Source organism: Protomyctophum bolini, assembly GCF_963924005.1.
Source record: "Protomyctophum bolini genome assembly, chromosome: 20".
Lineage (NCBI taxonomy): Eukaryota > Metazoa > Chordata > Actinopteri > Myctophiformes > Myctophidae > Protomyctophum > Protomyctophum bolini.
Window position 1 is genome coordinate 12,814,851 of NC_137881.1, and position 20,155 is coordinate 12,835,005.

At 45.0% G+C, this 20,155-nt stretch overlaps 3 protein-coding genes across 3 annotated transcripts; 2 read left to right on the forward strand and 1 right to left on the reverse strand.

The window, feature by feature from the left end:
• Window positions 1-5,396: 5,396 nt before the first annotated feature.
• On the forward strand, window positions 5,397-5,915 carry LOC308335470 (DNA-directed RNA polymerase II subunit RPB7-like; the record flags this gene model as incomplete). Its single annotated transcript, XM_080792520.1, has 1 exon — window positions 5,397-5,915. The coding sequence occupies one exon, from the start codon at window positions 5,397-5,399 to the stop codon at window positions 5,913-5,915; it is 519 nt and encodes a 172-aa protein (XP_080648646.1).
• Window positions 5,916-10,647: 4,732 nt separating this feature from the next.
• On the reverse strand, window positions 10,648-15,843 carry LOC308335195 (DNA-directed RNA polymerase II subunit RPB1-like; the record flags this gene model as incomplete). The annotated part of the gene is made up of 1 exon (XM_080792207.1): window positions 10,648-15,843. One exon carries the CDS (start codon window positions 15,841-15,843, stop codon window positions 10,648-10,650), a length of 5,196 nt encoding a protein of 1,731 aa, XP_080648333.1.
• A 2,396-nt stretch (window positions 15,844-18,239) lies between these two features.
• On the forward strand, window positions 18,240-20,012 carry LOC308335196 (BRCA1-associated protein-like; the record flags this gene model as incomplete). Its single annotated transcript, XM_080792208.1, has 1 exon — window positions 18,240-20,012. The coding sequence occupies one exon, from the start codon at window positions 18,240-18,242 to the stop codon at window positions 20,010-20,012; it is 1,773 nt and encodes a 590-aa protein (XP_080648334.1).
• Between the last annotated feature and the right edge of the window lie 143 nt (window positions 20,013-20,155).

Genomic DNA, 20,155 nt, shown 5'->3' on the forward strand with positions numbered 1-20,155 from the left:
TGAATCTCCACCCACCCCCTTTTCCCCCTCACTGTATATGTTTTCTTTTCCCTTTTTTAACTCCTTTTATAATGATGATTTCCTGTTTTTTTGCTATATAGAAGTGTATATTTGTACGTTATGATGAATTGAACAAGGTGGCCCCTCTTGTAAACAAGTCTAGTGCTTTATTTGTCGTCCACTCACAGTTAACAGTTTTTGCTATTTTGCTGGGCCCTATAGAGTTGTGCTTGAAATGTAATTTCTGTAAATGTAATTACTGTAATTCTGCAAACTGTTAATAAATACATCAATCAGTCAATCAATCAATCAAACTAGCTCTGGTCCATAGCCTTACTGCTCTTGCTGCTGTTGCATGGCATTAGAGCTAGTATGGACCAGAGCTATAAGCACAAACTATAATATAGCCTTGGATCAAGAAAGACTAAGCATAGATTTATTTATTTGTATCGATTTATTTTTAAACATTTGCATATCAACGAAGTAAATGTTACATCATTCATGACATTAATGCTTCAGTTGTTTTAAGATGCCTGACAGTGATGACACATTGACACTTGTGTTGTGATTTAGTCTTGTACATCTTTAGAGTGTTCTCTAAAAAACTCCTGTGTGAAGTGAGTTTGTGTTTACATACACGCTCACTAAAAGCTGGACATAGCTGGGGCTAGCGCACCTCAAAAACAACTTTTAACAGATCTCGTTTTATAACGGGCAACTAGTCAATGTTCCCCAGAACACCCTTTTAAACTGCCGAGATATCAGCCTTTTCTTAATTACGCTGTATCTTTATTGTGACCTTCTCCCTTGAGCTTTTCAACCCAGAAGTTATTTAATCTCTGCCAGCATAGTGGTACCATTCTGTCAACTTGGCATATTGTCTTTGTCAATTTAACAGCAGACAATGTACAATCTTTATAATAACTAATCATGTTAGAGATTGTGTGGCAGATGGAGGGGGAGAGAGAGACCAATGGGAGGGGGAAGGGGGAGAGAGAGAAGGGAGCCGAGAGGGAGAGAGGTAGGGATTGGGTCATATGTTATATCTCTGAATGGGAATGGACTAGTTATTATTATAATAATGATTATAATAACACTGGTAGTAATTGTTACAAAACAATTCAATTGTTATCCAATCAGAAAGCACTTGCTTTGCATCTCTCCTCCTAGATGTCCCACTCCTCCTTGTGTGTAAAGAGGAGATTTCCTCTCAACAGCTGGACGGACCAGAGCCGCCTTACTTTACGGAAGAAAGGCATCAAGGTATGTCTCATTCGGAGTTCAGACCTCAATAGGTTTATTAGAAAGAAATAAAGAAAGAAAGAGAACATCCAGTTGTACACTACGCAGCTGTATGTATGTATGTATGTATGTATGTATGTATGAGCACGGACAGCTACAACATCTCGGCAATAGCACTGGATGGCACTGTTGAGCACCGACACACACACACACACACACACACACACACACACACACACACACAGAGGCCAGGGAGGAGGGCTACTAGTACGTATAGTTACACCGCTCAGTTCACACAGGTGTGATTTTTTTCTCTGGTCATTTGGCTTTTAAGGTTTATTTAATTATTTAAATCTTAATCTTTTTTTACCTAGTTAACAATGCACCTTCACTTGGTCTAACCATCTATCATGTTGGTTTTCTTTCTCCTAGACCTCCTGCACATTTCAGTGTGTAGAGAAGAGTCTTCCTCTGGACAGCAGGAGGGGAGCCCCGGTGTGGACCAGGACAAACCAGAGACTCCACAGATTAAAGAGGAACGGGAAGAGCTAAGTCAGTGGCCAGAGGAGGCCGATTGGTCAACGACGACAGCAGATGAACACGGTGAAATCAAGGTAACAGTCCTGCCAGCCAGCAGCCCAACTGAAAACATGAATACACAAGCTGATGCAGAAGACTGTGAAGCATCACAACCGACTAGCGACGAAGACACCGACGACAGAAATGACTGGGCGGAGACCGGGAAAGCTCTGTCCATTCGAAACCCACTGAGATCGTGCAAGACACAGCATGTGGAAGGACAAAGATTGTCTTTGCGCAACAAGCCATTCCAGGATGGGAAATCATCAAAACAAACCCCGTCCACGAGGACTTGTTTAGGGAAGAAGTCCCTATATGATTGTACAGTTTGTGACAAAAGCTATGTTTCGGATCTTAGCTTGAAGAGACACATGAGAACTCACACAGGGAAGAAGTCCCTATACGATTGTACAGTTTGTGACAAAAGCTATGTTTCGAATCTTATCTTGAAGAGACACATGAGAACTCACACAGGGGAAAAACTCTGTAAAGTTTGTGGCAAGGGCTTTAAACAAAGTTATTCCTTGAAGAAACACATGCGAATTCACACAAAACCTGTAGTTGACTGTAGTTGTAAAGTTTGTGGCAAGGGCTTTAAACTAAAGAGTCGCCTGCTGAAACACATGAAATGTCATCCCGGGGGAAAACCCTTAAGCTGTACAGTTTGTGACAAAAGCTATGTTTCGGATCTTGGCTTGAAGAGACACATGAGAACTCACACAAGGAAGTACGATTGTACAGTTTGTGACAAAAGCTATGTTTCGAATCTTATCTTGAAGAGACACATGAGAACTCACACAGGGGAAAAACTCTGTAAAGTTTGTGGCAAGGGCTTTAAACAAAGTTATTCCTTGAAGAAACACATGCGAATTCACTCAGAGCCTGTAGTTGACTGTAGTTGTAAAGTTTGTGGCAAGGGCTTTAAACGAAAGAGTCGCCTGCTGAAACACATGAAATGTCATCCCGGGGGAAAACCCTTCAGCTGTACAGTTTGTGACAAAGTCTTTGTTTTAAAAAAGACCTTTAAGATACACATGAGAATTCACTCAGGGGAAAGACCCTTTAGTTGTGAAGTTTGTGGCAATCGCTATCTTTTAAAAGGTGACTTAAAGAGGCATATGCATATTCACACAGGGGAAAGACCCTTTATTTGTGAAATTTGTGGCAATCGCTTTTTTTTAAATGGTACCCTGCAGAATCACATGAGAATTCATACAGGGGAAAAACCCTTAAGCTGTACGGTTTGTGACAAAAGATTTGTTTCAAAGTATACCTTGAAGAATCACATGAGTATTCACACAGGGGAAAAACCCTTTTGTTGTAAAGTTTGTAGCAAGCGTTTTCTTTTAAATAGTGACTTAAGGAGGCATATGGGAATTCACACAGGGGAAAGACCCTTTAGTTGTAAAGTTTGTGACAAAGGATTTGATTGGAATAGTACTCTGCAGGAGCACATGAGAATTCATACAGGGGAAAAACCCTTAAGCTGTACAGTTTGTGGCAATAGATTTAGAGTAAAGGCCTCACTTACGATACACATGAGAACTCATACAGCGGAGAACACATCAAGTTGTATTTTCTGTGGCAAGAACTTTATTCGGCGCAGTCGGCTGAAGCTTCACATCAGGACTCATACCGGGGAGAAACCCTTTCTTTGTACAGTTTGTGGCAAAAGCTTTAGTGATTCCGGCCATGTTAAGCGCCACATGGTTACTCATACAGGGGAAAAACCATTCAGCTGTACAGTTTGCACTGCTAGCTTTAGTCTAAATAGTATTCTGAAGCAGCACATGACGACTCATACAGGGAAGAAACCCTTTAGCTGTACAATTTGTGGCAACAGCTTTAGTACAAGTGGTCAAGTGAAGGAGCACATGAGGACTCATACAGGGGAGAAACCCTTTAGCTGTACAGTTTGTGGCAACAGCTTTAGTACAAGTGGTCAAGTGAAGCAGCACATGAGGACTCATACAGGGGAGAAACCTTTTAGCTGTGAAGTTTGTGGCAACAGCTTTAGTCAAAGCGGTCATCTGAAGCAGCATATGAAGACTCATAAAAGAGGAAAAACCCTTTAGCTGTACAGTTTGTGGAAACAACCTTAGTGTACATAGCAAACTTGAGCAAGCTGTAGTCTGATAACTCACATGAGGAGAGTTCATTTTAATACTAACTGTCACAGATGCTAAAAGAGAATTCACACAATTTGATGATAAAATAACAGCTGTGACCGCCATTCAGCATCATCTCATTTGCCATCAGGGCACACATGCTTGTTTCTTTCAGTTTTCTTTGTGGCTTTCGCCTTTATTTTTTATATATTTTTATAGAGGGACAGACAGTAGGCTAACAGGAAATGGGGGAGAGACATGGGGGATGACATGCAGTACAGGCCGTCGGGATCGGGAGTCGAACCCGCGGCACACTGCCAGACTTGGACTACCAAGTGCCTGGACCGCTGAGCCATGGCCCAGGCCACACACATGCTTGTTTTAATGATATTGTCGTGCTGTTGTATGACTCACATTGGCTGTTTGCTGACACTTTTCACGTTAATAATAATACAATCGATGTACTTTCAGTTTTACATAAAACATCAACAATAAAAGGTAACCTGCCACACTGTCACATAAAAAATAATAATCTATATATATATATATATATATATATATATCTCACATATGCAGTTGCCAAGCTGTGGCAGTAGTAGGTCTCACCATCCTGTAATTACACATTAACGTCACAGGGGAGAGCACTCTTCTGCGTTATGCAGTGGTATGCTGGGGTGGGGCCATTAAGATCACAAAGAAGGCCAGTTCTGTTGTGGGCCTCAGGATGGAGGGGCAGTCAGTCGCAGAGAGGAGAATTGGGGACAAACTGTCTGTTTTCTGTCTGTCTGTTTGATTACTGTTAGTTTATTTTTTACATTATGCTGCTGTACTGTATCAATTTCCCTGCAGTACATAATAAAGTACATCTCATCTCATTCTGTCAGGACAATGGCTCTCCATGAATGTTGGTGTAGATGACAGATGTATCCAGATTACCTCCATGCATGCACAACAGGTGTGCAGCTGTGAGTCCATTTATAGTTTGATTCCGGCCATTAACAGGTTTTGTTCATTCAGCAATACAAGTGTCTCTGTATCGGCTTCAATCACAGATTATATAAAATGCCATATGTTTTTTGAGTGGTGCAACCACTCCTATAGACAGCTATGCATGTCCCTGGCTGGGTCCCTGGCTGGGTCTGTCACTGTTGCGCAGCACACACACACACACACATTAATTGTACTATAGATGATGATTTCGGGTGTGACAGTACAGTAGAGGGACCCCCTGGGGACCCCCACACGGTAACTCACTCATTTCACACAGGTGTGATGTTTTTCTACAGCAAAAATATTAACATAATAATTATTGTTAAGATTGGCAAACAATCGCAAATTTGTGTCATGGATGACATCAGACCAGAGCTTGGTCAGCTTATATTACTGGGGACCGAGTGACACACTCACATACACTCACCCAGACAGAGGTATAGATAGACCCAGAGAGACCCTAGCAAAGGAAAAAATATGTTTTACCTAATTTCTTTGGAGCACGAGATGTTGTTACATCCACGGTATTTCGGTCCCAACCTTCTGAACATTGTGAAGCAGAAACTGTTCACAGAGGTGGAAGGCACATCTACCGGCAAGTATGGTTTTGTCATTGCAGTTACCATGATCGACAACATCGGTGCTGGTGTGATCCAGCCAGGGAGGGGCTTTGTCCTTTACCCGGTCAAATACAAGGCCATTGTGTTGCGCCCATTTAAGGGGGAAGTGGTGGATGCTGTGGTCACTCAGGTTAACAAGGTTGGACTGTTCACCGAAATAGGTCCCATGTCTTGCTTCATCTCTCGTCATTCCATTCCCTCAGAGATGGAGTTTGACCCGAAATCCAATCCCCCGTGCTATAAGACTGTTGATGAGGACGTCGTAATCCAGCAAGATAAGGAGATTCGGCTTAAGATCGTGGGAACAAGAGAGGACAAAAATGACATTTTTGCCATTGGATCTCTCATGGATGACTACCTTGGTCTTGTCAGCTGATTTTCCTGTCACCTTATCATATGGGATATGGGGCAATATATGTGTAACGGTTTTTCCGTAAAAAAAGATCACACCCGTGTGAAGTGAGGGGTGCTCTTATCATCATACATCATCTCATAAACAACTGAATTTATGTGATTGGTTGGTTAAACTTACGTCATATTTGGCGGACATTTGACCTAATGTCTCCTTTCATTGTCAATGGCAAATATGAGACGTGTGGGGACAAAAGCTGTCACACCCGTACTGTGAAGTGAGGGGCGCTCTTATGGGGATTTGTCATCGTGACATAAATGTCTATTTGCTCAGACACGATGATGTAAAATTCTCCATTCATTGTCAATTTAATGTTTTGTAGGACGAAGTTTACCCTAATATAGGAGGTGCTAGCGCCCCTCAACAACCACACTCATGTGAAGTGAGCGGTGCTTTTCATTGTGATGGTGTCCGATGGTGTCAACGACATGATGTCACAGGGGGCAGACATACAGTACACTCACACAAAGCCATCTGACGCAATCTGGGAGGCCGGACAGACATGCACTGCGCCGCTCAAAACAAAAACAGCATTGGTTGAGTCTGGTCATTTTTTTATTTTATATTTGTCCAGTATGTTTTATACATTTTATAAATTAATTCTATTTAGCCGGAAAGAATGACACGTAGCAATATTGAAATGCATTGACAATTCATTGTCAATGGCATTCAGTGTTTGGGTTATGACAATGTTTGTGTTTATACAAACCCTCAAAGCTGGCGCCCCTCAAATAAAAAAGTGGTAAAAATGCACCATCATAGACCTCTACACTCTCTCCTGGGTCACTACAGATAGTAGAAATAAGGAAAAGAAAATTCACCTCAAACTGTGCTGACTAATATCTTGACTTTTCTTACTATTGTTGTTACTATTGTTTTTGTCTCTCTCTTTTTTTTACAGCAGTTATTGTTACAATGTTGAGGAACAAAAACCAAAGAAGTTTAATATTCATATACACCATATAGTAAGTATATAATATGTAAGAAATATACAATCTTAAATCTTCGTCAGATGTCTGAAAGATTTGACTGCCATTTAATAAATAAATAAAATAAACTATAAAACATTTGGTGCTGATGTATGTATGTATGTATGTATGTTTAGGGTACCAACAGGGAGCGCTGTTGCACCACTCACTTCAGACAGGTCAGACTTGTCTTGAAAGTCTTGAAATATCCGTGCTGCTCCAGTGTCCTCTCCTGCAACATTTTTACTTTTAGTACTAAAAGTACTCCTTATACAGATATTTCCCATTTCACTTATAGCTGAATTTAGGAGGGCCACTAACTACTATATTCAGATACAGTATTAGTGTAGATTTCCGTTCTACACAAACATTCAATTCCCATTGACAATTAATGGAGAATTTTACATCATTGTGTCTGAGCAAATCAGACAAAAAGGCAGGGGTTCTCAAACCAAAAAAGTATTTGTAAATTGTGGGGCAGACCACAATTTACAATGAAGTCTTGGTGGTATAGTAAGCCTGCTTGTGTTTGTTTGGATCTTAATGAAAAAACAGACCCGTCTCAACCGAGTGGTGCTGTACTGTACTCATGCTGTACAGTACAGCCCTCCTCCCTGGCTCGTGTGTGTGTGTGTGCGTGCGTTTTTTGACCCCCAGGAGTTAACTGCGGACAGGGAGGAACTCCTTATATGGTCAGCACACTCTATAGTAGAGAGGATTAACACAACAAAACAATAAAATAAGTGATATTTGAATTAAGTGAAATCACTGAATATACCTTTAAATAGACGTTAGATTCTAACGTCTATTTTGTCCACGTTTTGCCCAAATATGGAGACTGCAGGTTGAAGTCATAGACCTGACATCAGACTGGCCTCCAAATCTGATTGATTGAATGGGTATATGAAGCTGAGTCCCTCACGCAAGGGAACGCTCCAGCAGTCCTCAACCACTTCCGACACCAATGTAATGTTTAGCGCCCTGAGCTGGAATCGAACCCCGATCTCCAACACAGGGACAGATGACTGATGTCCCTGTCTGGTCACATGGTGTCAGATGTCTGAGATCCAGCAGTTTCTGTGGATCCACATATTTTATTGAACTTTATAATTGTTTTGTTTTGTATTATTTTAATTTCTAATGATTTACAGTCAGAATAGAATACTGTAGTTGCTCTTCTAGGTCCAGCCTGTGCTGTTCTTGAAGTACTCTGGCAGATTAGCTCTGACGTATTCAGATTATCGACACAGAGGACTGCAGCGCTTGCTGCATATAATTCAAACCCGCTTCAGACACTGTTAACCCAGACCTATGGGGTGGTGTTGGCAGATTGGTTGCTAAGCCAAATTACAATAACCCAAATCTCGGCGGCTCTGCCACACGTTAACTTCACTCCATCATGGTGGTGCTATGGTTACTGGTGAGTTGACCTGCTGAATTATGTGACAATCATGTAGACAATCATATAATGTCAGTATCCGAATGTAAATTGTTGCAGTTTGTTTATTAGCATAGTTCAATATAGTGGTATTTAGGCCACATTTAAAAACCTCCATGTAAGTTGTTTGAAGTCCACAAGACGGTCACATATTTCGTCAGGTCACCAATTTCACCACAACACTGCCATGCTGGCAGAGATTCTGGGTATTGGAATGTGGCCTAAGTAAATGGCAAACAGACTACATTTATATAGAGCCTTTCTCTAAAGTGCTTTACAATGTATTTCACATTCACTCATGGGTGAATGTGAAATTGAAATTGGGTTAGGGGCTTCAGTGTCTTCTTGATCAAGAAAACTCAAAGACACACAAGGAGGAGCCCAAGACTACTTTCCATCACTGCAGTCCAGTTCCAAGTCAACCTGGAGTCATTCATCTTCCATTCCATCCCCAGCCCTTCATCCACAAAGTCTGAAAACATATAGATACAATGTCACAAAAAAAAACGAAACGAAAAATGTAATGCCATTGACATTAGTGCCCAGCTTTGAACACAAACATTGAATGGTATTGACATAGAACGCCCAGCTTTGAATGACAAAAGTGAGGACACAAATTGTGATTGGCCGGCGTGATTGGGTGGGCCAGTTGTGATGCCAGAGTGAGATGATGTATGATGATAGGAGCAGCCCTCACTTTTCTGTTCATCTTGGATGGCTTGAGCCCTCTCTACCACTACAGAACAGACCCCAAATAAATAGAAGCCAATGGGTTTACCAGTGTGAAAACTAGTAAACCTATAGTGCTCAGTGGAGCGCAACTCTCCGCCGGAAGGCATGCCAACAAAATCCCCTGGCGGAGATGATCCACATCAGTGTGGCTTCACGTGGATCTCAGACTTCGTGTAGACAGCTTGTGATGTCAGTCATCTGTGTAAAGTATACTGTAACTCAGACTCGGGTTTCAGCTTGAACGGAGCCCAAGAATTACGGCCTGATCGACCCAGCGGATTCACATGAACAAGGAATTACTGACAGACGGACTCTCTTATAGATGGCTGTGCCACGCCATCTTACGCTGGCTGACGTAACATCAAACTGCCTTTATATCCCCCCTCTTTGTCTCTCTGTAGAAAGACAAAGTGGCTTTCCATTCTTCTCAAGGAATTTAACTCATGTGGATGAATATCTGTATCGACCATTTTTTATTGTACTGTACAGGTGAATTGTCTAGGACCGCTTCACCTTTTTGGGATCTGAAGCGTGTAGGACTACTTACCTCTTCAGGATCTGACGTACTGTAGGACGAAGCCAAAGCCAAACGTTGTGTCCAGAAGAAGCTATTTGTTATGGATCGCATTCCTAGCAGAGCCAAGCCAGTGGGCAACCACCAAGATGTCGCCTCCCCTGGTCTCCTGTCTATTTTGGTTATATGACATCACACATTATGTGGGCCCAGGAATGGTCTGGGAGACAACCAAAAACAGACAGGTGACAGCCGGGTCACAAGACCCAGGATTGGTCTGGGAGACAACCAGAAACAGACTGGTGACAGCGTGGACACATAACAACTTAAGCAGAAAGGTGAAGAAGCCCCATCCGCCTCTTCTGTGAGGAAGAACCCAACAAAGCTCTGCACAGACCAACATAGAAATACGCCCAGGAGAGCCAGAGGGTGGGAGGATGTACTCGGACAGGCCTAACGATGACGGACTGGCAAATGGATTATAAGCGACAACTGAGGCATGCGTTTGCATTGCAAGCAAGGTCTGCAAGAACAAGTGTGGCCTTAATCCTTTAGGTTTCAATGGCTTGCTTGGCACAGATCACAGCACAAAGTATCCACTCCTGGTGAGATGCAGGAGCCCAACCTGGAGACACCCAAGAATCTAGAACATTCATCTGCTAAGCTTCTCTGGCTACAAGCAAAGTAGTTCGGCAGCATCAGGTCAAGTGGCCTCCAGCAAGCCAGCACAGAAAGTGGCTCCAGTTCCACAAGGATGTGGCCAGAATCATTGAACCAACTCCAACAACAGGGCTTTAGATGATGACCACACTCATTGTCAGTTTTGAGTCTGAGAGATTCTATGGCAGTTCAAGATGGTCAGACCTGAGGTTACAGGCAATAAACGTGATTCCCTGAAATAAAAACAAATGGTGAATTGAAGACCCTGCGGCTTACCTGTGATTGGAAGTGTGAGGGTGTGATTTGTCCGTTTTACCATCTCTTAGGTGGTGCTGGAAGTCATCAGGGGCCTCCTCAACTGCTGCCACCCGTCTCTGTGGAAGCTCAGTTGTTTTCCTCATCACTGTCATCAGAGCCTTTAGGACTAGTGGGGGGTGAAGTGGGGGAATAATTGGGGGAGGAGTGGGAGTACATTGTAGACTCTGGGGAGCTCGGGCTGTGGGGAGGTGAGGTCAGTGAGGTGGGGGAATAGGAAGGGGACCTGGGCAAGTAAGAAGGGGATGTGGGAGAATAGGAGGGGGAGTATGTGGGTGAATAATTGGGAGAGGTGGGGGAATAACTGGGGGAGGTGGGTGAGTAAATTGGAGACTCCGGGCTGTAGGAAGGGGAGGTCTGGGATGTGGGAGAATAGGATGGAGACCTTGACAAGTAAGAGGGGGATGTGGGAGAATAGGAGGGGGAGATGGGTGAGTAGTTGGGTGATGTCAGGCTGCTGTTTTGCACTATGGGGGAGTACGATGGGGAAGTGGGTGAATAGGAGAATGATGTTGGGGAGTAACCTTGACTCTGCGGGGTGTAGCCACCAGGGGAACGAGATGCGTATGTTGGAGAAGTAGGTGAATGGCTGGGGGATGTGGCTTCACCTGTAGAGGTGATGTATGGGCTGGCTGGGCCAGATGAGGAGTCAGGAGACCCGGCAAGAGGGGACCAAGCTGGTGAGTAGCCTGGTGAGAAGGCAGTCGCATCCGGTCCTGCACTGGGCGAAAATCCTGGTGCGTCCGGGGTCCTACCGCTTCCAACACTAGGAGAACATGCATCGTATGCATCGTATCGGATGTTCGTGGGGATCTCCATGCCATATTTACACTTCTCAGCATCCAGCAGCAGGTCGAAGCAGCCCGTCCCGGCTGCAGCCAGCTGACCAAGCATGATGTTCTCAGACACACCCTTCATCGGGTCATTCTCGCCGTGGTATGCCGCTTCCATCAGCACGTCCACCATCTCCTCGAATGAGCACTTCATGAGAGGTCCTGTGTCTTGCCGATTTATGCCGTGACGTGTTATGGGCATCAGATGTCCTCTGCATGTCATGGTGTCACAGAGCAGGGCCAGGTGGCGGTAGTTGACGTAGGAACCATCAAACGAGATGACGTGGTACAACTCGCGCTCCAGAGCCTTGCGTGCAGCCTCAATTCCAAGCACAGTAAAGATCTCCACAATGTCATTAGAGGTGGTCCTGACAGGGTCCACATCCTTCTCGCTGAGGACCTTCATGAGTCCACCTCCATCCGTTTCAAGTATCCACTCCTGCTGGGCCTTGAACTCGCCCTCCTCCGTAATGATGATCTTTTTCTTGTTATCCGTCTGGGGCAAGTGCATGTAAACCTTGCTGATATGCTCAATGCCCTGTAGTGTTAAATCAAACAGATTAGTTTCGATGAACCTCAGAAAAACATTATCAGCCATCTTTTCCACCGTGTCCTCGCCATCGTGGAACTTGTTCTCGTCGCTGCTTGTTAAACGCATCCGCAGAACCAGCTTCTCTGCATTGTCGTCGTTGAAGATACAGTTCAGTTCCTCTCCATAATACGCATTGATCTTTTCAGTGATCTGCTCCATGGTGAGCTTGCGGTCATTCATGTGCTTGCGGTCCAGCTCAATACGAAAAAGCCAAGGAGATATGCGTGTAACGTCTAAGCCCTCGATGTCATAGAACATGCTCACCCACTCTTGGTCCTCTGTCACCACTGTAGCCTGGGGGTCTGGATCGTAATAAATGGCAGTGTTGGCTGTTACCTTGCGTAGAGTGGTATGCTCCAGTCGAAACAGGATGTCCTTGGCCCTCTCTGCATCTTTTGCAGCCTGACCCAGAAGGAAAACTGTCAGTGATGGTGTCTTGGGCCTCTTGGATATGTTGATCAGCTCCTTCAGACGCGGCACACCCAGCGTAACATTCTTGGCCGACACACCAGCATAGTGGAAAGTGTTGAGGGTCATCTGGGTGGCAGGCTCTCCCAGTGATTGGGCAGCCAGGGCCCCCACCATCTCACCTGGGTGGGTGATGGACTGGTTAAACCTGGCCTCAATTTGTACTAACAGCCAATCGAAGGCTTGTGTGGAAAGACGGAACTCTTCAGTCATACGTCTGGAGCAGAGGGTGGAGCGCAGGTGGATGTTGAAGAGCAGTGTGGCATTTTGCTGCGCCTGCGTACTCAGAGGGTTGTCACCATTCACAATCACCAGCCTCTTACTCAGCTCCTCAACACCCGTGATCACTTGAAAGGGATGGAGATCTGTGGGGGTGCGAGTGTTGACTTTGAACATCTTCTGGGCATTCCAGATCATTCTGGCCAGGTTGCATGGCAGTGCCACCTTGCTGTCCCCAGTGGGGAAAATGGCCCTGAGGGTCTCTCTATCTTCCGTCATCTTGTCAAATTCCTTCTCCAAGGCGGCCTGTATATGAGCCTTTGTGGTCACATCTTTCACCACATCCTCCTGCAGGAAGTGCCTCAACGACCTGTCATTGTTGTAGGCAAACTTGAACTTCTTTTCAAATGCCCTGTTTGAGGGTTTAAGTGTGGCCATGTTTTGGAACTCCACAGCCTCTCCGGCCAGACCATCCTCACCGTATCGCAGCTGGACCACCTGATTTACAGAGTTACGTACCGTGGCGTCATACTTCACCATCACCGACTCCATAGATTTGATCAGACGGCGCTGGATGTAACCAGTCTCAGCAGTCTTGATCGCTGTGTCGATCAGACCTTCTCTGCCTGCCATGGCGTGGAAAAAGAACTCGGTGGGTGACAGGCCAACCATGTATGAGTTCGCTACAAAGCCTCTGCTCTCTGGGCCATAGTCATCCTTAAGAAAGTGGGGCAATGTTCGGTGCTTGAAGCCAAAAGGGATACGTTTACCCTCAACATTTTGCTGCCCCACCATTGCAATAACCTGTGATATGTTGATCTTAGATCCCTTGGACCCGGCCACCACCATGGTCTTAAAGTTGTTGTATTCAGACAGGGACTTCTGAGCAGAGGATCCTGTCTTGTCACGGGCATCGTTGAGAATACGGTTGACATGGTTCTCAAAGGTTTGCCTCAGCGTGCATCCTGGGATCGGCTCTAACTCGTTGTTGTGGGCTTTTTTGAGGACTTCATTCACGTCCTGCTTAGCTTTCTTGATGGTATTCTCGATGTCAATGAAACTGTTACCTTGCGCAATAATGTCATCAATACCGATGGAGTGACCCTCGATGAGCAGCCAGTTGTTCACCACAGTCTGTATGTTGGAGAGGAATAGTCTGGTGATGTCGTGGCCCATCTCCAAGTAGGAGATGTGGACCAGAGAGCCAGATGATGTTCCAAGAGACTTCTTACACATGATTCCCATGATCAGCTCTCCATTCTCCACTATGACCTTGGTGTCTCCTGGGGAGATGTGTTTGTCAGGTCCTGTGTCCTCCTCATCGGGGTGGGTGCTGTGTGTTCGGATGATATTGATGTGTCCAGGAATGATGAGGCTGAATATCTGCTTGCCTGTCCACAGGGGACGGGGCTTGAGGATGGCCGGCTGGGGCATCCTCCCATCCCACGTGGAGAGGTACATGAGCAGGTTCATCATCTCGCCCTTCTCTAAGAAAACGTCCCTTTTGGTGAATTTGTGCACAGCTGTGAGTGTGTCCTGCACGATTCCCATAACGGGCCGGTTCGACTGGGGCGTGATAATCATGCGCGGCACCATGGCCAGCTCCTGTATCTCTGCCTTGGCCTCAAGGGACTGTGGCAGATGGAGATTCATCTCATCACCATCAAAGTCAGCATTGTACGGGGTGGTCACACTGAGGTTAAGTCGGAACGTGGACCAGGGAAGGATCCGAACTCTGTGCCCCATCATGGACATTTTATGTAATGTCGGCTGTCGATTGAAGATGACAATGTCACCGTCGCACATGTGTCTTTCCACCTTGTAACCAAACTGTAGATTTATATCACTTGGATTGGGGTGGAATCGTAGGTCAATTCTGTCCCCATTGTCACGGATAATATATTTGGCTCCAGGGTAGTTGCTGTGTCCTCTTCGGACCAACTCTTGTAACCTACTAATATTAAATGGTGTGACAATTTCTGGGAAGGTCATGTTAGCTGCGATGGATTGTGGAACGCCCACTTCGTCAAGTGATAGGTTGGGGTCAGGGGTGATGACAGTTCGGGCTGAGAAGTCAACACGTTTCCCCATCAGGTTGCCACGGATTCGCCCCTCCTTACCCTTTAGACGCTGTTTGATGGATTTTAGTGGGCGGCCAGACTTTTGCATTGCCTTGGGCAGGCCTGGAAGCTCATTGTCCACCAAAGTGGCTACGTGGAATTGAAGGATCTTGAAGTCGTCAGCGATAACATGAGCCGGGGCACCGCTCTGCTCGTTTTTTCTCAACTGGTTGTTAATCTTGATTATGTCAGCCAGTTTGTGGGTCAAGTCATCCTGGTTGCGAGCGGAGCCCTGCATGACCACAGCAGGCCTGACGGCCAGTGGAGGCACAGGTAAAACAGTGACAATCATCCACTCCGGTCGGGCAAACTTAGGGTCCATAGCCAGAATTATATTATCCTCATCTGAGATTCGCTTGAAGATCTCATGCACCTGCCCAGGACTCAACAGGATTTTCTTCTCCTGAGAGTCCTCATTGACCTGCTGCCACTCTGCGCATAGCTCAAGGCCATTGCGCCGAATACGGGGCTGGTGGTACCCGCAGCCACCATGGCCTTTCTCCTTGCTTTTGTCATCCTCTGTCTCCACCTGCTTGGCTCCGGATTCCATTTCAAAATCCATCTCCTCTCCTCCTTCACAGACAGTTTTGCTTTTACACAACTCATATATGTGTGCCAAGCGCTTTCTGGGATGCCCTTTAGATTTGGACAGAAGGTCTTTGATCTTTGGATTATTTGAATCCACTAATAGCTTGGAGCAATAGTGGCAAACACAGCGGAGAACCGTCTTAATCTGTGACATGAAGCCGACATGGAAGACTGGCTTTGCCAGCTCTATGTGTCCAAAATGGCCCGGACATTCCGCCATGTTACCGGCACACGTTTTACACCTTCCTGATCGTTCCATGACACCTTGCCTTGGGTCCATCAGGCCACCAAGTTTCGGACGGCCTCCTTCTATGATTACGGCGTGTTCAAGTCCACCTTCCGTGACAGACATGCGTTTAATCTCATCTGGGCTGAGGATGCCAAATTGCACTCTCTTGATGAGGCGCAGTGAGCATGCGCTGTCACCAGAGGGTGGTCCATGCATCCTGTCTATTGAATGATACGAGGCACAAATCTCTCTTTGTCTTTCTCTCTTATCAAGTTCACCTATCTCCTATATTTATCGTACGATAAATATAAGCCTCTAAATTTAAATCTCTTTTCTATATCGATCTAGATTGACATCGAAAGAGATATGATCGATACAACACATCGCACTCGCTTATATAACTGACCGAGCTCTGGGCTGACAACACAGACAACACAAACTGTTGTCATGCATGCCTACTGTATAGCAACCAGGCATGCATGGCATGCCTGACTATTCATGAAGTGGTTACATGTCGCTAAAAGTTGCTAAATGACATTTAGTTTATTTGAAATTTCACTTTAAAGGACAGTTGTGATGACATTGTGTGTTGTCATATCAATATCATATATGGCATATACTGTATACTGTATGATAATAGATACAACACTATACTGTAAATAGAATATATACTCTATGTTACTAGTGCAGTGCATGGTATGTGTTATGCTTTATTGTATCATCATGCGTTCCTCTCCAAAGAGGTTAATTAATGCAGTAACTAGGTCTGTTATTGTGATACTTTTACAGACTGGCAATCAATTCTCGTTCACAGTTCATACTGCCTCGATAGCATTGTGCTCAATATTATTGTCTCCACCTGGCCGAAGGTATGGGGAGAGAGAGTATGTTTTGCATGTCTGGTGTGTGTGTGTGTGTGTGTGTGTGTGTGTGTGTGTGTGTGTGTGTGTGTGTGTGAGACTGTGTGTGCGTGCGTCCGTCTGAACATTACCAGATAATCTCCGGCACCGTTAACCCGGTCGGTGCCAAATTTTGCACTCACACTCCCTGGATGCCAACATGAACCTCTGCCCCAAGTTTCCCAGAACGGCCTGTTATAGCGCCACCAGGAGGCCAACTTTTGAAGAACAATTTTTTTTTTAATATTACTCTATAGTAGCCTAATATGACTCATGTGTTCAAGACTGATGTGTCCGATATTTCAAATTCCATCCTAATTGGCTTTCAAAGTCTGCAGGATTGGCCCGTTTTGAACAAAAACCTCAAATCATGAACACAGCGTGCAATTTACGTGAAATCTTTCACAGACTTTCCTACTAGGCTGAGAAATATATCCCACCATTTTCACTTTGGCCTGTTATAGCGCCACCAACAGGTAGATTGTTGTAAAACACATTTTTGGAACAAAATGCCTCAAATCATCCAATTGCCATCCGTAAGAAGAAATGGCACCCTTTTCACATTGGCCTATTATAGCGCTACCAGGAGGCCACAACCTGACCTGCCCTGGTGGAGACCAGCTGTCCCCCGAGGGGCACTTTATCTAGTTATTGTTAAACAGTGTGCACATCAACAAACACAATCAATCAATCTTTATTTTTATACAATGTGTGATGCATTCTTTTATTTTCCTGAACTGATTATATGTCGAAAATTGCAATCATTCAAATATAGTGTTTGTTCATACACTTGTCCACCAGGCTCATGACTTCAATCCATTCCATCAAACTTCTGACTAAATTACCTTGCACTCTCAGTGCATCAATGGCGAACAGTGTCTCTTCATTTGTGAAAATGTTCCTTGATTGGATAACTTTATTTGTTTGTTTGTTTGTTTGTTTTCAACAGAATTTAAAAACCATCCATGCTCCTGGAGAAGATCAGACACTTCCTGTTCCCAATAACCCACTATCCTACTTGCCATTCTGTCATCTGGTACAGTAGGTCAAGCATTCTATTCCACAGGTTTATTACATTCATTTTCCACCCAACTTCACACGGTATCCATCCCATATCACCATTTACAGTAACAACACTTACACATTTGTTAAAGGACCTGAATCCCCAAACTCCAGAGGAGTAATCCAAGATAGGACAAACACATGACTGGTATAGCTGAGTATACAGTAAGTAGCAAACCCATATATCTTAAAACCTTGGTCTTTCCGATGATACATCCTAAAGCCCTACTTGCGGAGTCTGAAAAATTTTCACAATTTTTCCACAATCTTTCAAAAATAGCAAATCTACAAGTAATGTAGATGTACAAGTATTGTACTAGTATTGTAGTATATCTGCTATTTTTGAAAAGCCAACCAATGTGAAGCAGCTTAAATCACAGGCTGACAGGAGGGAATATTATGTGAAATGATAACTTTCCCAAGGTGCCGCAAGCAAGTCTCGGGGATACAATGTTGTCAAATTCAGGACACACCTGAACAAATCAACGTTGTTAAGCAACGGTTTGTGTTGTGTGATGTCAGACCAGAGCTTTGACAAACTTATATACTTTCTTTAACATTTTTAACTTAACACTCAGGTTTAACCTCATTAGCTGCCATCCGTTGTCTTGTTATTATGTCAAAAAGCAATTCCACAAATAATAATAACAAATGAGTGTGCCTCTAGTCGTTATCCGTTTGGAACTAGCAGACCAGTCGCTTTCTCCACAAGGTTTCCAGTATTCTGCAGGGGAGCTCGGGACAGCCGAAGCGGAAACGCCAGAGAGAGCTCTGGGCCTTGCCAAGGCCACTCTGACTGGGAAGACCGAGCTAGAACGAGCTGCCGTTCTACACAAGCACATCGGCAGTAGAGCCATGGGAGACATGGTCATTGAGACCTTTGAACTAAACCCAGGAGGTGTCAAAGACACACTCGGCCCGAGAGAGGAGACCCCTGAAGCTCAGTGCTCGAATGCTGAAACGGATTGTAAGGAGGGCTGTGAGGGAATCAAGTCTCAATACTCGGCATTCAAGCAACTATCAGACCAGATCTCCTTCTTCAGTGGAAATCCCTCAGTGGAAATTGTCCAAGGTATCATGCACCTCTACAAGACCAATAAAATGACGTCACTTACTGAGGATGTGAGACGTAGTGCCGTGCTGTGCCTACTTGCCGTTCCAGCTACCATGACCAGCCATGACCTTATGAAGCTTGTGGCGCCTTATAATGCTGTAATGGAACACATGAAAATTATACGTGATTCCACCCCTAACCAGTTTATGGTGCTGCTCAAGTTCAGTACTCAGGCGGATGCTGACAGTTTCTACACTGCATCTAATGGCCGCCAGTTCAACTCAATAGAGGATGCAGTGTGCCATCTAGTTTATGTGGAAAGGGCAGAAGCCATCAAGTCTGAACAGGGAGCAAGTTTGCCAGTGATGGAGTTGACCGAGCTGCCTAAGTGTATTGTCTGCCTAGAGGGAATGGACGAGTCGGTTAACGGCGTCCTCACCACCCTCTGCAACCATAGTTTTCACATCCAGTGTCTCCAGCGCTGGGAGGACGCCTCGTGTCCTGTATGTAGGCACCGTCAAACACCGGAATCCGTTGAGGAGAACAAGTGCTTTGAGTGTGGCGTGCAGGAGAATGTGTGGATCTGTTTGATCTGTGGGCATGTCGGCTGTTGCCGTTACGACAGTGTACATGCTCTCAAGCACTTTGAGGAAACGCAGCATACTTATGCCATGCACCTCACCAACCAGCGTGTCTGGGACTACGCAGGAGATAACTACGTCCATCGACTTGTGGCAAGCAAGACAGATGGAAAGATGGTGCAGTATGAAAGTAAATTTGATGGAGACATATGCCATGCTGAGAAAATAGAAGCGCTGCACTTAGAGTACACATACTTGCTGACAAGTCAACTGGAGTCCCAACGGATTTACTGGGAGAATACGATTTTCCGCCTGGAGAAAGACACAGCCGACGAGATCATGAACATGAAGGAGAACATGAAGGAGAAATGTTGTAACTTGGAGCTACAGCTGGCAGAGCTAAGCAAGGAGAGACAGCGAGTGGACAAAAAATATACCCAAGTGAACAGTCGTGTGACGAAGCTGAGCCAGGAGCTGACGGAGGAGCAGGGGATGAACCGCTGTCTGAGAGCCAATCAGTTGCAGCTGCAGGCCCAGTTGGCAGGTGAGGAACGCAAAGGAAGGGAGACTGCAGAGCACAAGGATCAGACAATAGCAGAGCTGCAAGATCAGCTGAGAGACTTGATGTTCTCCCTGGAGGCTCAACAGCAGATTGAACACATGCCTTCGGAAGCTCGGAGGGAAATTCAAGAAGGACAAATCGACTTTTCTGTGAGCCCTTCAAGCAGCACCTTAGGGGCAGGTCCCTCTGTCAGAGGCAAGAGGGGTCATGCCAAGAAAAGAAAATAGTCAGCAATTAAACAGGAATTGACTTACTTTGATGCCCCCTGCATCATGGTTCTATATAGGTGTGCTCACTTCGCGCTCACTTTGTTATTGAAATATGAAATATTTCAGATTGTACTTGAAAGAGGAAGGTCAAGGGGTGAAGA